This window comes from Rhinopithecus bieti, unplaced genomic scaffold (genome assembly GCF_001698545.2).
Source record: "Rhinopithecus bieti isolate Rb0 unplaced genomic scaffold, ASM169854v2 scaffold_13029, whole genome shotgun sequence".
NCBI lineage: Eukaryota > Metazoa > Chordata > Mammalia > Primates > Cercopithecidae > Rhinopithecus > Rhinopithecus bieti.
In genome coordinates this window covers 2,964,517-2,980,073 of record NW_016807982.1, presented here as the reverse complement: position 1 = coordinate 2,980,073, position 15,557 = coordinate 2,964,517, and the positions used below count along the sequence as shown (strand labels likewise).

The 15,557-nt window shown below is 38.8% G+C and overlaps 1 protein-coding gene across 7 annotated transcripts in view; it reads right to left on the bottom strand.

Annotated features, from left to right (window-relative positions):
* Positions 1-15,557, bottom strand: part of ZMYM4 (zinc finger MYM-type containing 4) — a 169,714-nt gene that overhangs the window by 106,215 nt on the left and 47,942 nt on the right. For 6 of the 7 annotated variants that reach the window (XM_017884539.1, XM_017884540.1, XM_017884541.1 and 3 more), the window contains one exon: positions 2,658-2,703. In XM_017884539.1, the coding sequence (XP_017740028.1) occupies positions 2,658-2,703 (46 nt within the window). Of the gene's footprint in view, positions 1-2,657; positions 2,704-3,365; positions 3,459-15,557 lie in introns of those variants that run through there. The other variant, XM_017884538.1, reaches the window with a different exon arrangement.

Sequence of the window (15,557 nt, the reverse complement as noted above, 5' to 3'; positions counted from 1 at the left end):
TTTTTTTTTTTTTTTGAGATGGAGTCTTGCTCTGTCGCCCAGGCTGGAGTGCAGTGGCCGGATCTCACTATTTGGCAAAAGTGAGTAGTGACAGAGGATGCCTTCCGAGAGGTATGTTTTACTATCTGGCCTGGTTTCCCTGACCACAGATAATTGGTTCAAAGATGAACATGAGAATCAAGCTGGCCCAATCATAATCTTTCTCCAAACAACTTGAAATTTAGAATGGATATACAGAAAGACTAAAAATTGTGGGAATGTAACTGCTTTCTGGCAGCACTTGTACAGAACAGACATGATCTCCTTTTGCTGAGTACCCTGGAGGAAATTCATTTCATCTCATATTTTATGAAATATCCTAGTATATATCTAAAATGTTTCTTCTGGATAAGCTAGCTAAATTCTATATTTGATTGCTTAAAACAAAAAAGACACACAATAACTAAATCCACTGAAGACCAGGAGACAGAGCTGCCTCTCAATATCAAATAACATAAAGTCAGATGATAGTCTAAAAATATTATCATTCTAAAATATTAACAAACTAATTACAAAGAGAAAGAAAGTACTCACAGATCCTACTGGTAGAAATAAATTTTTTTTTTTAAAAGTACATTCCCTTAACTCAAGAACTCTAGTTGACAAAATTTATCTTTCATAAAAAAGCACAAAAATATCCTTTGATAATTAATCAATTCTATTCTTGGAATTTATTCTACAGAATGCTTCAACAAGTATACAAAGATATGTATGGGAATACATATTCAATGTTCTTAATAATAATGCAAAATTGAAAATAAATTACACATGTATAAAAGAGGCTAGTTAAACTATAGTACAGCAGGTCCTCTAATAACATTTCATTCAATGTCATTTTGCTGTAGCACTGAAGAGAGAAACAAAGGCTGGGCGCTGTGGCTCACACCTGCAATCCCAGGACTTTGCCAGGTCGAAGCAGGTGGATCACTTGAGGTCAGGAGTTCAAGAACAGCCTGGCTAACATGGTAAAACCCCATCTCTACCAAAAATACAAAAAATTAGCTAGGTGTGGTGGCATGTGCCTATAGTCCCAGTGACTTAGGAGACTGACACAGGAGAATCGCTTGAACCTGTGAGGCAGAGGTTGCAGTGAGCCTAGATCACGCTACTTCACTAAAGCCTGGGTGACAAAGCAAGGCTCCATCTCAAAAAAAGAGAAAAAAAATGGCTCCAAGCCAGGGCTATTGTTTATGTGGAGTTTTGTATATTCTCTCCAAGTCTGCATGAGTTTTCTCCAGATGTTCTAGATTCCCCCCGCATCCCAAAGATGTACACATTAGGCTAATTAATGTGTCTAAATTGTCCCAGTCTGAGTGAGCATGGGTGTGTGTGTGTGAATGCATGTTGTGATGGGATGGCATCCTGTCCAGGACTGGCTCCTGCCTTGTGCCCTGAGACTGCCAGGATAGGCTTCGGCCACCCATGACTCTGAATTGGAATAAGGGGATTGGAAAATGAACGAATGAATACAAATTATTATAATAACAAAAAGTCATAAAATATATAATCAACACAGAAATGGACAATAAATGATTCACTCAGTAAGCCCATCATGTTTATTGTTTGTTTCTGAACTACATGGTGGTAGGAGGTGCTCTTTACAATGTTTGCTTTGCAAACACTTATTCCTTAAGTTAACCAACCACCACTACAAGCACCATCATTCACTGATTCACCAAAAACTAGGTAAATAATTATCTTACTCATTTTTATTAATCTTTCTTGTATGTATATATAGCTCATATTTATTTCAATGTTTAATATTAGAAGTGTTTTAGATTTTTATTTAGAAGTTTGATGGTGTTTTTGTGATTAAAAATACACCACAGGAACTTAACTCTTATTTATATCAAGTTAAGCTTATAGTAAAATTGGTTTCATTATATGTCATTTCACCTAAAGTCACAATTTCCAAGAACCTATCAACAACATTTAGTGAGGACTTATTATACAGCCATACGATATACTACTGAGTGGCCATTAGAAAGGGTGCAACAGGTCTATATCCACTGACACAGAAAGATGTCTATGCAGTTGAATGAAAAAAAGCAAGAACAGTATTCATGATTCCTACACACATATATAAATCTCCATACACCATGTATAGATATATACACTCATAGAAAAAAGTCTGGAAAGATATATATGTTAAATTTTTAAAACTGGTTATCTTTGGAGAATGGTAATGACAAAGGCTTTTACTTTCTATTTTATTCATTTCTGTATTGTAAAATTGAATGTATTACTTTTATAATCATAAAAAAAATTATTTCTAAAACTACAATAACACAAAAAGAATTTTAAAAGAAAATAAAATACCTTAAACCAAGTAGAAATCTTTAATAGTGATAAGTATAATCTTCCATATAGACACAAAGTATGGCTATATTTTAACATCATAATTATGATAATAAACTATTTATTGAAAAAAACAGTAAGATTCTTACAATTCATATTCACCTGCTAAAACAACAGTATGTGATGAGATCTAGACTAAATCAGTTTGAACCATCACATAAATCAGCCCTAACTAAACACTATAACAGTTAAATACCGTATCTAGATTAACATTCATTTTCTATCTAAAGACATGTTTGCTTTTCTCAAATGGTACTTACAGTTCTCTACAATTTCATCAAAAACTGCAACACTTTTCTGTTCAAACTGGAAAAGCAAAAAAGGAAAGAGAAAAGTAACATTACCATCATATCTTCTATCATACGTTCTTTTGGTATCCCTTCCTATTCCCCAAGGAGCTGTAATTTTCAACCCAAATTACGTAAGTGCACAATATAAACAAAACATTGCCAAAGAGAGTAAAATAAAATTTAGGATGAACCAAAGTAGTTCTCAGACCAAAGCCCCGAACCAAAAACTAAGAGATAAATCACATTCTCTCACTATAAACAACTACTTATTTTTTAAATCATTCATGTCACAAAAAAGAGATGATCATATATATTTTTAATAACAACAAACACAGCTAACACTTCATAAGAACTTACTAACACTGAGAACTATGTAAAACTTCCCGTCAAAACTGAACAGAAAAATTAACAGCTTTTGCTCTTAAGCTAAAGCCAGAAACATGCTGCTCTTAAATTGAAAGTGAGGCCTGTTACAGGGATGGTTCCTACTAAGTATGTTAGTGCCTAAGACAGAAGTAGAGCCATGTTGGAGGTAATTTCAGATCTTTAAACACACAGGGAAAAGAAAGCAAAGCACCGGTAACTCCACCAAAGAACTAAAGAAAATGGCACACTTCACTTTGAGTATTTGAAGGCCTCCTTACTTTGGAGGTTCCTGCTTCCCTGCCTGTTACTTACCAATGAGGCAAGAACACAAGAAATGCTGCTTCTTGATAAACCTTGCCTACTGTAAGAAGCCAGAATCAGCCACCCCATTCAAGGGAGAGACTTTTAAGGAAAAAAGAACTACCTAGCTACCTATATAACTGTAGAGGAAACACAACAGCTGGCTATAGTAATCAGTAGTATCTGATATTCATAAATATGAGCAGAAAATAAAAGATCTCTGGTTTCTAAAAGAAAACTATGTGAAAGAGAAAGTTCAAGGTAAACAAACAGAACCACCACTCCAGAAGGAAACAAGAAACTTATAAAAAAGCAACTTCTTGGCTGGGCCCAGTGGCTCACCCCTGTGATTCCAGCACTTTGAAAGGCTGAGGTGGGCGGATCACAAGGTCAGGAAATGGAGACCATCCTGGCCAACATGGTGAAACCTCGTCTCTAGACAAAAAGTTGGAAAAGATAATTTATGGTGACATTGAGGATTGAAGCACTAAGTCTAACAGCAATGTCAAAGGTACCCCCAAAGAAGAAAATAATGGTGAAGGGGAATAACAGAAGAAAATTTCCCTGAACTGAGGATATAAATACCATATCTGAGATTGAACAGGCCCACTAAATACCAAAGAAATAATGAAAAAAAAATGCATTCTGGTAAAATATATCAGAATTCCAAAAGAAAACAAAAGGAGCAATTTTTTTAAATGATAGTGCAGGTAATTTATAAACACATTTAACTTGAAATTCAACTATGTAAACATTGGAAAGGAAAGGAAAGCAAATAGTGAAGGCCACTCCACCTACCATTCCAGTCAATGAGCTATGCTCTAGAATGAAAGGGAAATGGGAAATGAAAAATTTCACTCTGGGCTGGGTGCAGTGGCTCAGCACTTTGGGAGGCAGAGACGGGTGGATCACCAGGTCAGGAGATTGAGACCATCCTGGCTAACATGGTGAAACCCCGTCTCCACTAAAAATACACGAAAATTAGCCAGGCGTGGTGGTGGGTCCCTGTAGTCCCAGCTACTCAGGAGGCTGATGCAGAATGACGTGAACCCAGGAGGCAGAGCTTGCAGTGAGCCGAGATCGCGCCACTGCACTCCAGCCTGGGCGACAGAGCAAGACTCCGCCTCAAAAAAAAAAAGAAAGAAAAATGTCACTCTGTAAGCCAAAGAATGAAAGCATCCACTTACACTGAGAGGAATCCTATTGTTTAATAACACTGTTTGTTTTTGAACAATACTGTCCCAAGGCCCGATGCTATTATTCCTTCTCATTTTACAAAATATTTCTCATGATTCTCTATCCCCCTAGAGCTACTGCTCATTTTTCTCTTCCCCTTGACAGCAAAACTCTTCAAAAGAGTTGTCTAGCCGGGTGTGGTGGCTCACGCCTGTAATCCCAGCACTTTGGGAGGCCAAGGCATGTGGATCACCTGAGGTCAGGAGTTCAAGACCAGCCTGGCCAATATGGTGAACCCCCGTCTCTACTAAAGATACAAAAAAATCAGCCAGACGTGGTGGCACGCACCTGTAATCCCAGCTACTTGAGAGGCTGAGGCAGGAGAATCGCTTGAACCCGGGAGGCGTAGGTTACAGTGAGCCGAGATTGCGCCATTGCACTCCAGCCTGGGCAACAGGGCAAGACTCCATTTCAAAAAAAAAAAAAGTTGTCTATACATGCTGCCTATGACACCTGTCTCTTGAACCCACTTCAGTAAGGCCTTTGCCTGCACTATTTCTACTGAAACTTTTCTTGTCAAGGTCATAAGGGACCTCCACACTGCTAAACCCAATGATCTATTCTGACTCCTAAAGGAAAAAAGAGAACTAGAATATGACAACCATTTAAGGTGAAAAAATCTGGATCACAATCACTACTTCACATCAACATTAATCCCAGATAAGTTAAAAATAAATTGAGGCCGGGCGCGGTGGCTCAAGCCTGTAATCCCAGCACTTTGGGAGGCCGAGACGGGCGGATCACGAGGTCAGGAGATCGAGACCATCCTGGCTAATACGGTGAAACCCTGTCTCTACTAAAAAATACAAAAAACTAGCCGGGCGAGGTGGCGGGCGCCTGTAGTCCCAGCTACTTGGGAGGCTGAGGCAGGAGAATGGCGTAAACCCGGGGGGCGGAGCTTGCAGTGAGCTGAGATCTGGCCACTGCACTCCAGCTTGGGCGACAGAGCAAGACTTCGTCTCAAAAAAAAATAAAATAAAATAAATAAATAAATAAATAAATCGAAGAAAACAAAAGCCCTAGAAGATACAAAAGTATTTTAACCAGAAANTAGTCCCAGCTACTTGGGAGGCTGAGGCAGGAGAATGGCGTAAACCCGGGGGGCGGAGCTTGCAGTGAGCTGAGATCTGGCCACTGCACTCCAGCTTGGGCGACAGAGCAAGACTTCGTCTCAAAAAAAAATAAAATAAAATAAATAAATAAATAAATAAATCGAAGAAAACAAAAGCCCTAGAAGATACAAAAGTATTTTAACCAGAAAATAAATCTTCATGAAAAGATTTTAAAGTTTGACTATATTTTAAAAAACTGGAAAAGCTTAAAGGTAATCTAAGTGAAAAAGTTGTAGTAGCAGTATAACAATGGTTAGTATTCTATGAATAAAGCAATTTTGGACTCAATTAAACAGTACTATCCCAATAGAAAGTGATCAAAGAACATAAGCACTAAACATTCAATCTGACCCAAAATCAAAACTGAGATACCATTTTCTCTCAGACTGGTAAAGATACAAAATGAAGGGAGACATAGATATGTCCCTGTTTTTAAAAAACCCAATAGTATATCTTGGAAAATTATCTTTATACAGAGATCTACTTCATTCTTTCCAGTGGCTGCATAGTCTCTTATTATATTATACTGATGAACATTTAAGGTTGCCTCCTGCCTTTTTTTTTTTACAAATGTAATATTGCAGTTGTCATCTGTATACATACACTATGGCTTAGGTATGTGAGTATATCTGTAGGATCAATTCCTAGAAGTGGGATCACTAGGTTAAAAAAGCACAAGTATTTAATTCCTCCCAAATAAGCTTCATGAGTAGCTGGGATTACAGAACACACCACCATGCCCAGTTTATGACACTTTTTTTCCAAGTACTTTACATGACTTAATCCAATTTAATCTCCCCAAAATCTCATAAGGCATAAGGTAGGTACTGTTAACACCTCTATTTTATAGGGAAGAAATGGAGGTACTGAGAGGTTAAGGAGAAGGACACACATATACACACACACACACACACACACACACACCCCTCTGTAAGTCTCCCAAGAAAAATGTCCAAACTTCTGTGGATATATAAGACTCTCCAAAATCTAGCCCTAACTTCCTCTATAGCTTTATCTTTTCCTGCCTTCATGTTCCCATTACATCCCCATGCTGTAAGCAAATGCTCCAGCTATTATAAATGACCTATAGCTGCTCACCCAACCTTTCAGGTAGTTTCAAGCATCTGGACCATCATGCACAGTGCTTAAGCTTTTCCAGTCTTAATTCAATAGTAAACATATACTCAGCTTCTGAGACGGAGCTAAAGCTGCAACTCCTCTATTGGTACCATAATCTCACACACAACCCACACACACCCAACCTTCCGAACAAAGTAGAATTCACAGCTCTTTCCTAGTGCTACTACAACCAATGCGACTATGTAACAACTATAATAACCTTACTCCCAAGTTGAGAATGCTATATGGAATCAAGTACCCATACAGGTTTCTAAGCTGTATGAGGACATATCCCATTCTTTTTGTAGACCAACCTGCCGACAGATAACAGCGGTTATACAAACCTTGAGTTTTAATCCAACTTTGGAGACTAAACATAAAATCAGTAAAAAGGAACACTTTATATAAAGAGCTTTAGAATAATATTAAAAATTAAAAACAAAAAACAATCTAGTTAGTTTCTTTCAATAGAACCTAAATGAAATTAAGATTCTATAAAGGATTAGAAATCCTACACTTCTCAAAGCCAGAGCAGGCAAAACTGCACCCTGAAGAAAAAAACAAAAGATTATTTTTCTCCTATAACAGTCTCACAACACAGAACATTTCAGTGACCAGATATGTGGGACTTTTTCATCACACACCAAATATCTAGCAGACACCAACTGTGTGTCCTATAATTCACTTCAATTCTGACACTATCTACCTAGAATTAAGAGTCAAATCCCACAGGCTGAAGGCTCAGTCCAACAAGACTGCCTCCCACTTCAGATACCAATCAGAAGGCCCAGGTTGTGACTTGACCTTGTAACTGGCCAGCTATATAACTTGGGGTGCCCACAACCCCCACCTCAGGTTCAATTAATTTGCTAAAGCAGCTCATGGAACTCAGAGGAACACATTTACTGGTTTATTATAAAGGATACTACAAAGGATACAGGTGAACAACCTGATGAAAGAGATGCATAGGATGATATATGCTGAGGAGAGTCATGGAGCTCCCACGTCTTCTCTCGGCATGCCACCTTCCCAGCACCTCTATGTGGTTCAGCAATCCAGAAGTTATCTGAACCTTGCCTTTGGGATTTTTATGGAGGCTTCATTATGTAGCCATGATTGAGTAAATCATTGACACTGCTACTCAACTCGATGCTTAGCCCTCTAGTCATGTCTTGGTCTTTTTGGTGACCAGCCCCATGCTGAAGCTATGGACGTGCCTGGCCCTAAGCCCAAGTCCAGTAGTACACAAGACATATTTATCACTCTAGAGATTCCAACAGTTTTAGGAGCTGTGTGCCAGGAACCTGGGGCAGAGACCATATATGTATTTCTTATTATATCACAGTATCACAGTAGCCTAAAGAGATTTTTATTTGTTCTGTATTGTAGTAGTCTAGCACCTATAACACTCCCTAAAATATAACAAAAATTCAATCTTTGCTGAATAATAGAATCACTTATATTAGTTAATAAGTAGTTTGAAACTTGTTTACTTAAAGAAACTTAACCATAGCGTACTTTAAATTTTCCAAAACTCCCAAGGAGTCCACTGAAGTTTCAAATTATTTGCATACTTTCAACAGACCACTCCAAAGCAAATGTCCAATCCTATTCCTATTCCTTCAACCCCCACAAAGAGTAAAGTTAGTCTTTCCCTATTGCTACTCTGATTTAGATGTCCCTTAGTTTTTCAAATGAATTAATCCCGATGACTTTTACAATAATTTTTCTCAAGTTTCTCAATGTGAGAAATTTGTTACGGAAACATTTTTGAGACGGGTCTTGCTCTGTTGCCCAGGCTGGAATGCAGTAACGTGATCACAGCTCACTGCAGTCTCAAACTCCTGAGCTCAAGGGATCCTCCCACCTCAACTCCTGAGTAACTGGAACTAAGTGTGCACAACCACGCCCAGCTAATTTTTAAAATTTTTCTGTAGAGACTGGGTATTGCTATACTGCCCAAGCTGGTCTGGAACTCCTGGCCTCAGGGAATCTTCCCACCTCAGCCTCCCAAAGTGCTGGGAAGGCAAGCATGAGCCACCACACCCAGCGATATTATATTTTTTATACAGGCAGCTACCATGCAGAAATATAAAAACGACTATGCAAGCTGAAACCATGCAAAGCAATCTTAATGATCAAAGTGAAAAATTAAAATTGCTCCATCATCTTTTATTGTCAAAACACTTGAAACATTAAAAACTCTGCCAGTTTGGCCAGGCACGGTGGCTCACGCCTGTAATCCCAGCACTTTGGGAGGCCGAGGCAGGCTGATCACCTGAGGTCCAGAGTTTGAGACCAGCCTGACCAACATGGAGAATCCCTGTCTCTACTAAAAATACAAAATTAGCTGGCCATGGTGACGCATGCCTATAATCCCAGCTACTCAGGAGGCTGGAAAATCACTTGAACCCAGGAGGCGGAGGTTGTGGTGAGCCAAAATCATGCCACTGCACTCTAGCCTGGGCAACAAGAGCAAAACTCCATCTCAAAAAAAAAACCAAAAAACAAAAAACAAAAACAAAAAACTTTGTCAGTTTAAACGTGTAGGGAAATGAAATATATTGTATAACTAATATTTGCTTACTATGTTATAATTTAAAATGTGAAAATCAAAGTGTTTTATTTATTTGTAAAAAATCTACCAGGAGTATGGCTGGGCACGGTGGTACACGCCTGTAATCCCAGCACTTTGGTATGCCAAGGCAGGTGGATGACTTGAGGTCAGGAGTTCAAGACCGGCCAGGCCAACATGGTACAAACCCGTCTCTACTAAAAATACAAAAATTAGACAGGTGGCGCATGCCTGTAATCCCAGCTACTTGGAAGGCTGAGGCAGAAGAATCACTTGAACCTGGGAGACGGAGGCTGCAGTGAGCCGAGATTATGCCACTGCACTCCAGCCTGGGTGACAGAGCGAGACTTCGCCTCAAATTAAAAAAAAAAAAAAAAAAAAACCCTACCAGGAGTGGACAGTGCCTGCCTTTGTCTTTTCCTCATGTTACTTGTGATACAGAATAAGCAACTTTTCCATGCCTTAACAAATTGTCAGTCGGGCGCAGTGGCTCACACCTATAATTCCAGCATTTTGGGAGGCCAAGGTGGGCAGATCACCTGAGGTCAGGAGTTCAAGACTAGCCTGGCCAACATAGTGAAACCCTGTCTCTACTAAAAATACAAAACTTAGCCAGGCATGGTGGCACACACCTGTAGTCACAGCTACTCGGGAGGCTGAGGCAGGATCACTTGAACCCAGGAGGCAGAGGTTGCAGTGAGCCAAGGTTGCATGACTGCACTCCAGCCTGGGCGATAGAGTGAGACTCCGTCTCAAAAAAAAAAAAAATTGCCATAATCCCTTCTAAATTTGAACCGGCTTCCAAAATTACACCTTTTGCTCTTTCAATCTTGTATCTCAACGCGTTGTGTTACTGTGAAATTTCTACCAATATCACTTCCACTATGACATTTGTCTTTTTTGTTACAAGATTTTACTCATTTATGTTTGTAAATCTGCCTTCACTAAATTCTTCAGGTGACATATCTACACACTCCCCTTTATGGCCACTTGGAGATCCTATGTCGTTCATCGCATAAGTTAATGATGTGCTGCATTCCAAAAAAGACCTAACCCATCAACATGTTAAATAGCTGATGATCATAATTACCTGCCTTAAGTAATCTCTGGAATCTAGGCACAAATTTCACAGCAGCATCCCTATAACTGTTCTAGCATCTTCACCAGAGAACTTATCAATAATCCATGATCATTCTAAAATGATCAAACCAGCCTTTACTGGCAATAAGAAGTCCTTCAGTTGGCTTGTAATTAGTTTTCTTTCAGTGCAACAACTAACTTCAATGCTTCAGCCTGAATGCTAGCCAAACAGACTAGGGTCTGTTCTTAATACAATTTATTTAAATTACATGATAAAGCAATTTATTTATTTATTTATTTGAGACCGTTTCATCCTTGTTGCCTAGGCTGGAATGCAATGGCGCAATCTCAGCTCACTGCAGCCTCCACCTCCTGGGTTAAAGTGATTCTCCTGGCTCAGCCACCTGAGTAGTTGGGATCACAGGTGACACCATCACACCTGGCTAATTTTCTGTGTTTTTAGCAGAGATGGGGTTTCACCATGTTAGCCACATTGGTCTCGAACTCCTGACCTCAGGTGATCCACCTGCCTCGGCCTCCCAAAGTGCTGGGATTACACAGGCATGAGCCACTACGCCTAGCTAAAGCAACTTTTTTTTTTTTTTTTTGAGATGAAGTCTCGCTCTTGTCTCCCAGGCTGGAGTGCAATAGCCCAATCTCGGCTCACTGCAACCTCCACCTCCCAGGTTCAAGAGATTCTCCTGCCTCAGCCTCCCAAGTAGCTGGGATTACAGGCACCTGCCACCACACACAACTAATTTTTGTATTTTTAGTAGAGACAGGGTTTCACCATGTTGGCCAGGCTGGTCTTGAACTCCTGACCTCAGGTGATCCACCCACCTCAGCCTCCCAAAGTGCTGGGATTACAGGCATGAGCCACCGATTGAATTTTTTCAATACCGTTCATACTGTAACTACATGCAGGCCTAGCTCTTGTCCTATATTCACTTACCTGTCACCGTTTTTGAATCTTCTAATGACATCTAATTTTTCAGTTCCTGTGTTATCACTTTTGATTCCTTTTCTGAACTGTCATCTTTTTTGCAAATTCTCTCCTTTTCAGTATCCATTTTTATAAAATGTCACACAAGTTTATAATTGAAAGACAAGCATGCAACACAACTACACACTTTGCTGTCTGTGTATGAACTAAATAATAGATGGAGTGATGTGATTAGTCACTGTTCATGACAGACATCTGTTAATTACATAGTGATTTGTTAACTCAAGAGCTAGCACTGAAGTTTATGCTTTATGCAATTGCTCACAGTTAATATACCACGGTAAATGAAATATGAACTGTGTTGTTAGAAAACTGGCATTTAAACCTTGCCAACTGAAATCCAAGCATATTCAAAATAAAAGTGAAGACTAACTTACTATTACACATTTGCTACCAAATATATAATAGGTCTTGAGAAAGACCACTAATTTCAACACTATAATATTCTAGTCACTGTTCTGCTACTAACAAGCAAAGCTTAAGGGAGAAACTTAACTCCTGCAGGGCTCGATTTCTTCAACCCATATAATGAATATATAATAAAGTTGGGCTACATAATCTCTCCAAACATTCAAATTTAATGCTCACAATTCATTCTCAAGCTAGGCATAAACTAAAAACTCAAATTAATATTATATAATGGACACTGAACACTTGTTAAGAAAACTATAAAAGTAGGTCTAATTCTCTCTCCATAAAGTGTTTCTTTTAATTAAATGACTTTTAAAATAATAATTTTTTTTTTTCAGACAGGGACTCACTCTGTCACCCAGGCCAGAATGCCTTGAACTCCTGGGCGCCAGCAATCCTTCCGTCTCAGCCTCCTGAGTAGCTGGGACTACAGGTATATCCAGTGAATTTTTTCTTTGTTTTTTGTAGAGATAGGGTCTCACTGTTGCCAATTCTGGTCCCAAACCCCCGGGCTAAAGCGACCCTCCCAACTCAGCCTCCCAAAGTGCTAGGGTTACAGGGGTGAGCCTGACTTTTTAAGACAGTAATAATTCTTCCTTTAAAATAGAAGCAAATACATCTTTTTTTTAGCATTTTTAGTCTTTCAAAATTTATGTAAAGTTACTTAAACAAAATGATTAGTTCCCAGAAATTACACGGACATAAACTAAAAACAGGCTTGGTTTCTCCATCAAAAAAAGACTGGCTACCTGTCAACTTGCTGTAGGTACACTTACTGTCTGTAATACACATTTTATGTGCTGGTAGTACTTTTCTTTTTAGAACTTTTTTTAATGTTATATAAAATAAAAACCAAAGTTCTAAGTAGAACCAATGGAAGTAAGCTGCATTTTACAACTCATAATTGTATAAAATAAAGCAACTGAATTACTTTCAAGTTCAGAAAAAAACTTAACAAGCCAGCCACTAAAAGTATTCTATTGAAGTTTTGCAAAACATATCATTTGAGTGTTAAATTTACATTTATATTTTAATGAAAAAACTTCTGTTTGAGTAGTTATAATAACCTGATAAACATAAAATAGTCAAAATTTATCACAGTGAATATAGGGAATAGAGCCCATTACTGAGCCAGTGCGCCCAGCCAAAATTATTTTTTTAATGACTTCTTTTCACAAAATTTAAGGATAGAAATCAAATTACCCAGGCAAAAAACAAACAAACAAAAAAAATCATTTTTGAATAATTGGATAATGTTTCTCTTTCAATCTGCAAGTGTAGAATACTATATTTACCCTTAAAAGTAAACTGGGGCCAGGTGCAGTGGCTCACACGTGTAATCCCAGCACTTTGGGAGGCTGAGGCATGAGAATCATTTGAGCCCAGGAGGTGGAGGCTGCAGTGAGCTGAGATTGTGCTACTACACTCCAGCTTGGGCTACAGAGTGAGACTCTGTCTCAAAAAAAAAAAAAAAGAAAAAAGAAAAAGTGACAGACAAAAGTTTACCTTTAAAATACTTAAGACAGGCTGGGTGCAGTGGCTTACGCCAGTAATCCCAACATTTTGGGAGGCCGAGGCAGACTCTCTTGAGGTCAGGAGTTTGAGACCTGCCTGGCCAACATGGTGAAACCCCATATCTAATAATAACAAAAATGTTAGCCGGGGCCAGGTACAGTGGCTCACACCTGCAATCCCAGCACTCTGGGAGGCTGAGGAGGGTGGAGCACCTGAGGTCAGGAGTTCCGGACCAGTCTGGGCAACATGGTGATACCCTGTCTCTACTAAAAACACAAAAATTGGCCAGCTATGGTGGCATGCGCCTGCAGTCCCAGCTACTCTGGAGGCTGAGGCAGGAGAATCACTTGAACTCAGGAGGCAGAGGTTACAGTGAGCTAAGATCGTGCCACTGCACTCCAGCCTGGGTGACAGAGCAAGCCTCCATCTCCAAAAAACAGTAATAATAAAATAAATTAGCCAGGTATGGTGGCACACACCTGTAATCCCAGCTACTCGGAAAGCTGAGGCACAAGAATCACTTGAACCCCAGAGGCGGAGGTTGCAGTCAGCCAAGATTACACCACTGCACTCCAGCCTGGGCAACAGAATGAGACTCTGTCTCAAAAAAGGAAGGAAGGGAGGGAGGGAAAAGAAAGAAGGGAAAGAAGGGAAAGAAGAGAAAGAAGAGAAAGAAGGGAAGAAAAAGAAAAGAAAGAAAAAATATTTAAGATAGACATTTGCTGCCATATAATTTAAACAATAAAAAAAAGTACTTTAAAATCCCACTGCAGGGAAATGGTTAATTTATTAAGATAGACTATACATGAAATTCTAGGCAGACTTTAAAAAGAATAAGGTAGAGGGTTCTGGAGATGGATGGTGTTAATAGTAGCATGACAATGTGAATGTACTTAATGCCACTGAATTATACATCCAAAAATGGTTACATGGCAGATTTTATGCTATGTATATTTTATCACAATAAAGGTATAAAAAGGTATAATATTTATGGCATCAGAGTTCCAGAAGCAGAGGAGAAAGACTGCAGAGCAGAAAAAATATCTGAAGAAATAATGGCTGAAAACTTCCCAAATTTGACGAAAGACAGATAGATATCTGCAGATTAAAGAAGCTAAGCAAATGTCAAACAGGAAAATCCAAAGATATATACACCAAGACACTCATAATCAAACTGCTAAAACCTAAACAACAACAACAACAATCTTTAAACAGAGACAAACAACAAAAAAAAAGAAAAAAAAGGAATTTTAGCATACATTCATTTAAAAAATAAAATACATATGTATGCAAGATAAATTTATGTATAATTGTAAATACAGTGAGTAGTAAAATTACAACAGATTTTATCTTTTCTGTATACCTTTTATTTTATTTATTTTCACTTCTTTCAAAATTACTATCAAACTCCACTCACTGGATCAGAGCCCCTTGTGATGTTAGTGAAAACTTGCCCCTCACATAGCACACTACCTACACTTATAAGCTTATACCTTTTTAAATCTTTGAAATCATCTACAACAATGCTGCCTTTATAATAAAAGTAAGACATTCAAAGATAACCACAAAATGGTCGGACGCAGTGGCTCACGCCTGTAATTCCAACACTTTGGGAGGCTGAGGCAGGCAGATCACTTGAAGTCAGGAATTCGAGACCAGCCTGGCCAACATGGTGAAACCCCGTCTGTACTAAAAAAAAAAACACACGAACATTAGCTGGGCGTGATGGTGGGTGCCTTAATCTCAGCTACTCAGGAGGCCTGAGGCAGGAGAATTGCTTGAACCTGGGAGGTGGAGGTTGCAGTGAGCCAAGATCACGCCATTGCACTCTAGAGCCTGGGCGACAAGAGTGAAACTGTCTCAAAAGAAAAAAAAAAAAAACCCCACAAAATACTTGTTTCTTTAAGAAGATGTCCCTTAAATATAGTTCTCTTATAGAATTATTTGAAAAATAAATATATCAGAATATTCTAGAGTTTTTTTGTGTTTTTTTTTTTAAAGACAGTCTCACTCTGTCAGTCAGGCTGGATTTGGACTACAGTGGTGCGATCACAGCTCACTGTAGCCTCAAGCTCCTGGGCTCAAGCAATCACTGTAAAGTATTTTTAAATCTCAAATATAAAGTATAATTATAATGGCAGACAACTGCCTTC